At 36.3% G+C, this 9,251-nt stretch overlaps 1 protein-coding gene across 1 annotated transcript in view; it reads left to right on the top strand.

Moving 5' to 3' along the window:
- The window catches only part of LOC115925961, a 30,717-nt gene extending 21,560 nt beyond the window's left edge, over positions 1-9,157 (top strand). Inside the window, exons 22-32 of the mRNA XM_030990037.1 lie at positions 236-435; positions 902-1,078; positions 1,569-1,799; positions 2,322-2,492; positions 3,354-3,557; positions 4,508-4,683; positions 5,114-5,231; positions 5,988-6,182; positions 6,465-6,641; positions 7,109-7,259; positions 7,794-9,157. Of these exons, the coding sequence (XP_030845897.1) occupies positions 236-435; positions 902-1,078; positions 1,569-1,799; positions 2,322-2,492; positions 3,354-3,557; positions 4,508-4,683; positions 5,114-5,231; positions 5,988-6,182; positions 6,465-6,641; positions 7,109-7,259; positions 7,794-8,103 (2,110 nt within the window). The 3' untranslated portion in view covers positions 8,104-9,157. The remainder of the gene's footprint in view (positions 1-235; positions 436-901; positions 1,079-1,568; positions 1,800-2,321; positions 2,493-3,353; positions 3,558-4,507; positions 4,684-5,113; positions 5,232-5,987; positions 6,183-6,464; positions 6,642-7,108; positions 7,260-7,793) is intronic.
- Positions 9,158-9,251: the final 94 nt, after the last annotated feature.

Here is a 9,251-nt window from a genome sequence, read left to right on the forward strand (position 1 = left end):
CTTGTTGAAGATGAGGGGTACGTACTTGGATCCTCAAACTCTTCATACTCTTTGAGTAACAGGTATGCTCACATTTGTCATGGTATCAAATGCAAGAATCCCTTTACAGGGCTGGTTGATAACAGAGGTAATAGCACTTGCAAATCTTGGCTGGCCTCATTATTTGTGTCTTTTTGAGTATTTTCATGCATGAAATCAATGCTTAAATACAAATAATTCTTTATTTTTCATTTAGTACGTCATACAATGTAGGATCCTCCCTGTGTGACAATGCCTGGCATCATGTTAGTCTTCAATGGACATTTGAACCTGAAATCATCTGGATCCTGTCTGTTGATCAAGGAAACACTGTATACAGGAATAGAACCATGCCATCCTCTCGGGTTGTAGGACCAGGATATATTGTGGTGGGCTCAGATAACATGGAACAGAAAGGTAAGCACTATTGAAGAAAGATCTAAATATATTGCATTTTTATATTTGATATATTTGATATATTTAGTTTCGAATGAAGAGGTGTTGCATCGAGCTCAAGAAAATCGGGTGCTGATTCAAACAATTAGAGAAAGACAGAAGAAATGGCTTGGACACATAATGCGGCATGATAAGGGCTTGATGTTCAGAGTCATAGGAGATCGTATTCATGTAAAGAAAAAGGTGGGAAGACCTTGTAAAGTCTTTCTAGACGATGTAATCACATAATGTGGAGCAACAGGGTATGAAACGCTGAAACGGATGGCTCAAGACCAAGGAACTTGAAGAGACACTTGATATAGAATTTTGGGTCACTGAATCTGTCATAAACTGACAGATCACTATTGATGATGATATTTCTTTATTCTATTAATATACAGATTTATGCTATATTATGCAATTATGTACTGTTTGTGTCACATTCTAGATTATGTCATCATGAGTGGTATCAATGTTTGGGCTTCTCGTCTGGAGGAGGAAAAGTTAGAGGAAATATCATCTACTTGCAAGCCTGCCCTCTTTGGTGACATTGTATCATGGACAGACGTGGTGTCATCAGAAAACATTACATCCACTCAGATAGAATCCCCATCCATGTGTGACGGTGAGTTAATACCGATACCTTTTTTGAAGCAAGAGTAAGTAAACTAAGTGACTGTTAGGATGCAGTTTGCAGATTAAGAATAATATTGATAATGGATTTTTTAAGTGACACTCCTGGGCCCTGTTTCATAAAACTTGTTTTCAATCAAGTTATGTTAATATTTATAGCTACTAAAATCCTTGCTTTTGATTGGCTGTGCACATATTTGGCGGTGGTTTTAAAAAAAAAGTTATATGAAAAGGGGCCCTAGTAATCCTGGTACTCCAGCTGTATTACCCCTGCCATACCTGCGCAGCAAAATAAGTAGCCCTAGCATCACTGGTACGTTTACTTTTATGAGGTATACAATGGGGCTGAAACTATACTCCATATAGTATAGCTTTAAAAATGAACGCCTCAAACTATCGCTTTTAAACGCGGCTAGCATCTACAACATATAAGTGTAAGCACTGTTTTTAATTTCTTTTTATCCAAATTACCCATGTTTTAGCTGTTGACGAGTGCATGTCGAACCCATGTGCACATGGATCTTGTGAAAACAAACTGGATGGTTTTCATTGTGAGTGTGAAAGTGGCTATAAGGGAGAACTGTGTACAGACACACAAGACTTGTGCAGCGATGGACTATGTAAGAACGCAGCCTCATGTCAAACGGTAGAGGGAGCCCCAGAGTGTCTGTGCAGGGAAGGATTCTCTGGGCAGTTCTGCGAAACTAGAAAAGGTAAATGATAAACAGATGCTATTGCAGATGAATCATTCCTTGTAACAGTAGTTTAAGACATATAATTCTGTACTGTTAAAATTTCAATGATTTATTTTCTTTCAACTTGTTTATCGCTTTCATTGTCATTGTCATTGTGATAGTATCATCACCAGTGTCTGTGTACCTCTCAAGTTCATAGTGATTAAACACCTGCATTATCAGTGTCACAGTTGTAGTTGTGTTATTATACATATATTAACTGTCAGGGGGTGTAACATTCTTTGGATCGATGAAGGGAGTTATATTTTCCCAAGTGCTTATATTATATTCATTTCACAAGCTGGTGAATATAACCATCAAAAGTGACCGGCCTGGAAAATATAACAATTACAATCCTCGCAATCGATATCACATGACGAGCTCTGGACCAATCACATCTCGGTATCTGTCTATTAGCTATCTAATATGATATGTTATGTATTTTCATTATTATGGTCATTCACATTGTCATTGTCATTATCCTTGCCCTCGTCATTGTAGTTGATGGAGCCTGGTCCTACTGGTCCTTGTGGACAGAGTGCAGTTCCACCTGTGGAGGTGGTACCCGGTCCAGGACTAGGGACTGTACCAACCCAGCTCCACAGGGAGGAGGTCTGAACTGTACAGGGAAGGCTGAACAGGATGGAATATGCAATGCGTTTGAATGCCCAGGTAAAACAAAAATTGGACTGGAACCTAAACAAAAGACCATTTTGTAGTTAGCATCTATTTCAGATGACCCCAAATATCCACAGATCTTTTAAACATTGATAAATCCCACTTTATGCCTTTGAAATAATCACAGCTAAAGTCATGGAGGTGATTCCTTGTTTGCCCTCTTGAAAGGATTACTTCCACCTGTGTTCAATAGAATGTATCACAGGTGCATACCTACATGAATAATGATTACATAACTTTCGTGAGCATGTATCCAGTATTAGTCTCAGCGAATTTTATAATTTTGTACAAGTGACCTTTTTAAAACTACATGGACTTCCCCTTCCCCTCCCATTGGAGTTCAGAAATTCCAAAATTTAATTTGAATGAATCAGTTTTGCCTCCTCAGCTTGGCCCCAAATTGTTCACTCTTAGATTCCTTAGAAAAAAAGAAAATTGTACAGGCTTATTAAATGAACCTGTTGAATAAAAATTACAAATTGTTTTCTTTTTAAATTTTTTGATTTTGTACATGATTATTCTGCAAAAAAAATGGATTCAATTTTTTTTGCTGAATTTCCTCTTCTTGCTACTATAGGCCATATTACCTTGTAATTCATTGAATTGTGAATTAAACTATAATAATAATAATAATAATAATAATAATAACAATATTTATAAAGCGCAACATATGCCAAACTGCATGCAATAAGATTATTGATATACAGTGTACATGTATTTATATTCACAATTTACCAATTTCATTGTACTCAATTGACTAATGTTCATAATCATGTTGAAAATTTATGTATTATATCAATTCAACCCTTTGGTTACTACAAATAAATAAACGAATATATATATTTCATTTTGTAGGCTGTCTCAGACTTAGAAGACCACTCAGGGGCTACCTCCACTGCGAGGAGCATCCAGAGATTACTAACTGCACCATCAGCTGCCGTCATGGTTATGGTTTTGCTGAGAGGGCTATGGAATTCTACTTCTGTGGGAAGGATACCAACTACCGATGGAATCACCAAACAGCAAAAAATAGAAGGGCCATATTTCCTTCTTGTACAGGTAAAAATCGGATTAATTCTGGTCTTGATCTGAGGCCATTCAAATTAGAAGTTCTTTCATATAAACCAAAATTTGAAAGGATTATTAATTATTAAATCAAATCAAATCAAATCAAATCATTTATTTCCAAATCCAACATCAATTAAAAAAAATGTGTAAAAAACAGTCATTGTAAAACAATGACATTTGAATCAAACAATTAAGAAGAAAACAAATCAAAACAAGTATAGCAATAAAAGAGAAACAAGGTACAGGCTACATTAAAAACATAAGTGGATAATTGGAAAATGGTGAACACAATAAGGCCAGGTTTTTGACTTGTTTGGGTGTGTTCACCTAGTTTGTGTATTTGTTTGTTTTACATTATTATTATAAAAATTAGATATTGGTCGAACAATACATAAAAACATAGAACATGAGAACATGAGTACATAAACATGAACAAAATTATATACAAAAAACATATAAAAGCATCAAACAGTGTGGTATGAGATGGTAGGATAATTTAAGAAAAGATATAATATATATTTTAAGAATGGATACCTAACTCTTGTTTTTCCTCTTCCCAGTAGCCAATCATTTTTTATAGAAATACCTGCCATTTTTATAGTAGATCAATAAACCCCTCTTTTTAGCGAGAGTGTCTGTTTGAGAACAAGATTGTGATAATAAGAATTAGCCCTTCACTACAATTTCATCATCCAAGGATATAGACTCTGGGTAAAGTAGAAACAGTTTGATTTATCAAATTAAGATAAGTATATGTAGTACAATTCAATTGCTTTGTTGTCTATCTATCTTATCAGATGATGTTAACACATGTACAATCTACATTGCTTAAGAATGTAAATCATTGTATACATATATGATTACTCTCACCGATGCCTTGAAAGAAGTTTGAAAAGGGAGAGAAATTGTATATCATTCGATCAAGTATCTTCAAATTTCAGAAGTCACCAAGAGCCATGGGATGACAGGAGTGTTGGACATTGGTTATCCTGGTGCTGTGTGTGTCACAGCTGGTGATAAGGAGAGTCTAAGAAAAGCTGCCTACAGCTCATTGAATACACACTCTGAAGACATCGACTGCCTGAGAGAGAATTCATGCAAAATTCTTCAAATCCAGGTAAAGAATTCATGGGTGTTCACGCTTAGCTGAAGCTTCATTTATTGATTTATTTTCATTCTGTTTGTTTTATTTTGTAAAGCTAAGTGAGATACACAGAACTTCTTCACAGAATTTGGATTTTATTTTTTTTCCTTTCCCTTTAGCATTGATTATGATAAATGTTAAATTACGCATATTTATTCAAAATTTGTACGATTCATTCTTTTTGCTGTGAGACAGATTTTAATTAAATACCATGAAATGAAATGAATTTTAAAAAAATGCTTCTTCTTCCTCTTTCCCAACCAATTGGTGATGAAAATGGTGGCAAATGCTTTAGCCAGATGCCACTATATGTCATTGATGTTCTGATTTTATTATTAGTCTCATGAACATTTCATGTTTCTATATTGCCTCAGTCTAATACATGTACCTCCATTGTGAACAGGTGCAGAACTGCCAACTCTTGACCAACAAGCGCCGGTCAGTAGGGTCAGCAGGAGAGATTGAAATAAGCATCACTGTCTCTCACAATGACAGCATTGAACATCACTCTGTAGGAGCAGGTGAGTGTCATTACTAATAATAATAATTCCGCTTTTATATAGCGCTTAATTGATACATCTATGATGTCTCCAAGCGCTTTATAGATATACTATTACCTCGGTCATTGGATTCAATACTTGCCCTCACACATTGTGTGCACAATCTCCACTTCCTGGGGAGCATACAGCCAGGCATTACTTGACGCTCAAAAACTGTTTGACCAACAATGACGGTCGCATCCTACCTGTTACCCATTTAACATCTGCGTGGAGAGTAGCAAATGCAGGTTAATATGATCTTGCCAAAGGATATTGGTGCTGTGTCGGAATTTGAACTCTCGACCTTCGCATCTCCAATCAAACGCCTTAAACCACTCGACCAGAACACTCCTACCTTTCCACTCACATCGCAGAATGATGACATGCTATCTATAAGCTCTGGTAATGATTACTCTGTTATCAATTCCCTAAACTAATTGAGTTCCTGATTTAGACTGTTTACCAAAATAATATAGTTATATAACCATAACAGTAAACTTGATCTAAAATTCAAAGTATGTCCCTAACCATAACCATAATCATTTGGATGATACAGTTGATATCATATGAACTAAATCAAATGATATGCTTCTTGCATGTTTAAGGCATTGTATATCAATAAGAGCTTTTCTGTATTATTTCTGCCAATTGTGTTCTTCACCTTACAAAATAGAATTCTGGGAATTTACCCTGCCTTTACATCTTAAATCCTAACTGGAGCCCATTATTGTCTTTCAGATAATACCACAGAATTCGAGACCATGGAACTTCTGGACATTTTCTACTATAACATGAGCTCGCTTCTCAGGAATGATTCCTTGACCCTTGAGGTTGCTGACCAGGTCTTACACGGTGACCCGTCCTCCATCACAGGAGATATTTGGGAGAACTGTCCATCTGGTTACATTGATAGCACCGTCAATGGATTTTGTGGTAATAAAAATAATCTTTTGGATTTTCTTTTTAAATATGGAAATGTTTTTTTTATCTACTTCAAAATATATAACACAGTGGAAATCCTCTTACAAGACTGTGTGAAAGAACTATGTGTAAGGAAAAAAAGGAAAGAAAAGAGAGTATGATGAGCATGCATGCATGAAGCAGAGAAGCGGTGGCTCACTTGCGTGTAGAAAGCACTATAATGGTAGCATGCATGCGGCCTTATGGCAGGATATGAGTTAAATACAATTCCCCCAATATATCTTTGTCATGCAGTGCCGTGTGGGATTGGCACTTACTGGGCACTTACGGAAGGCAACACCACAGATTACGACTGCTACCCATGTCCTCAGGATACTTACCAGGATGAAGAAGCCCAAGATGAATGCATCCTCTGTCCTCCAGAGACGTTCACAGATGACCTCCATGCTTCTAACGTCACCCAGTGTAAAGGTGGGAATCAGATTTTATAAATTTCTCTATTAAAGTTTAAAGCAAAACAAATTAAGTCACCGACAGGGAAAATAATTGTCTTCAGGCTTATTGTTTATTGTCTTATTTCAATGAGGGCTATATCACCAAGAAATACTATATTTCACCTTTATATTGTTAGGTGACTTAAAATTATACCCCCCCCCCCCTCCCAAACAAAAAAACAACAAAAAAAACAAAACTTTTCACGATATCAAAATGGTTTAGGTTGAAAGGCCAGATCACAAAAAGTAGGATATTTCGGCCTGCACCAAAGTTAACTTTTGATTAAACTTTCATGCATACCAAATTATATGCATGTTCATCAATAATTAGTTACTTTCACCTGTACTTTAAGTTTAATTTCAAGTTCATATTCGCTACTTAAAGTTGCAATTGCTCTCTGTAAAAGTAATATGAGTATGATGTGTCTGTCTTCTTTTCTGTAGTTCCTCCTCCTGTTCCTGTGTTTACTACATTGCCTCCTACTCATCAGCCAGACCATTTCCCGCTTCCTCTCATCATCGCTACGGCAATAGGAGTTGTCATTCTCTTAGTCATTATCCTTGTCATTGCTGCTTGGTGCAAACACCGACACCGGTATGTATAGCTAGCCAGATATATAGGTCACGGCAAAGCATTTTTATTCTGTTTTAGTCACCTTTTCCCTGTTACAGCCGTCCCGGAGCACCTTGTGGAGCTTTATTTATGCATTGACTAGCATAATTCATTAGCTCTCCTCAAGAAGGCTGTAAGAGCTGTCTAGGGTCAATAACAGTCTTATTGCAAGCAACTAACAAATTTGACTACTTTAGCATAATTTTGTTTGACCCCCAATGTGAATTCTTTCATTCATTATACATGTCAAAAGCCCAGAGAACAAAACAGGTACAAAATCTTGAGCTATTCATATATTCCAAACATTAAGTGCAATCTTGTCCTCCTTAGCCAACGTTTCTTTTATTTGGCCTTTAATTTTCTTTGATTTAATATGCAATTTTTTGTTAATTTCAGTTTCAAATTCTTTAAATTATTACCTATCATCTGGTTACAAACGTATTTCTTCAATCCAAGTATGAATGGACTGGACAACTCATTTTGTCTTCTCATCCTTGTGTCCATTCCCTTCTGCAGAAACAAGACTGGATCGGTTGCCACTCAAGATATCCAGCTGCTAAACCCAGCAACAGCCGGAACCAAAGGAACCTTTACCTACAACGCCTATGAGGAACAAGGCACAAAGAACCATGACTTCATCTTTGGGGGTGATGATGTTTCCTCCTCTAAAGAAAAGTTGTCCAACATTGACACCTTTGGGGTCTCTCTTTCGGAATACCCAACCCTCAAGCTTGGCACAAACCTGGAGGATGACTTGAAGGTTTATCTTCCACCTCAAACACCAACTACGTTTGGAACCCAGGTACAAGCGGAGGAGAAAATGTAACATGTTTCTGTGAAGGAGATTTAAGCTCCCTACAGACTTTGCTGTGTTTTGTACTCTGACATGAAAGCTGTACAAAGTCTGACTACAGATAATTGATACTTTCTGGGCACCCGACACTGTTTGACTATGTAGGATGTCAGTTAAGAAGCTGCATACCAGATTTAATCGCAAACTTTGATGCAGTGCCCAGGAAACTCTGTGTCACCATGGGCCTTCAAAGAGGGGTATGGAGATGTCACCACCCCCCCCCCCATTCAAGATTCAGTGTCAGCAAGTCTGCATAATCTTTGACTTACCTTTCAATAAGGTGTAGCGATCACCCATGCATCACCTACGCTTTTTTGATATCAAGACAAGGAAATCTTTCTTTCATGAATCGTGCTTGTAGAACTTTTGAAGTTTTGTATGTAAAGGCCTTTTATTTAAGGCAATTATGTGACAAATCTTTGGCTCTTCTTACTGCCAGCAAATAAGGTCTTACAACTTCTCTTTCATTATGGTCTAGCGATGATCCATGATTTAATGTCAAGACATAAATAGATTTCTGTCATGAATCATGCCTGTCAAATTTGGTAATAGCCTGTTGAAAGTGGATTATATACAAATGGTTGTACATTATCAACCTACAATATATATATATATATATATATATACAAAATAATCTGAATTAATTTTTTTCTACTCAGAATGTGACAAAGAATATTTAAATCCTGTTTTGCAGTTTGTAGTTGAATATAAATGCTTTCAAATAACAACTTGCATTTTTGTTAAATGATCGTACACTACTTTGACACACAATTTATTCAAATAATTTAAACACTTGGAATCGGTTCATGTTTAGATCAGAAATGTGACTTTATTCACATTTAATTTGTCTGTCTGGATTAATTTTTGTTAACCTTTTTCGATAGATTGAAAGGTCGTTATTTCATCCATATGTTTGTCAATCTGGCATCTCTAATGCAACACATTAACTATTCACAGGGGTGTTTAATATCTGCATAAATCACTTTGTTCTGCATTGTTAATAAAGATAATTTTATAGGAAATGTAATGAACTTTATTCAATGGATCCTTATTAAGTAATAAAGTGGAAACAGTAAAGAGAGCAAAAGAGACAGGTGGAGAGGCAGAGAGGTGTGAGGAAG

This window comes from Strongylocentrotus purpuratus, unplaced genomic scaffold, assembly GCF_000002235.5.
Source record: "Strongylocentrotus purpuratus isolate Spur 01 unplaced genomic scaffold, Spur_5.0 spur5_scaffold_19, whole genome shotgun sequence".
NCBI classification, from domain to species: Eukaryota; Metazoa; Echinodermata; class Echinoidea; order Camarodonta; family Strongylocentrotidae; genus Strongylocentrotus; species Strongylocentrotus purpuratus.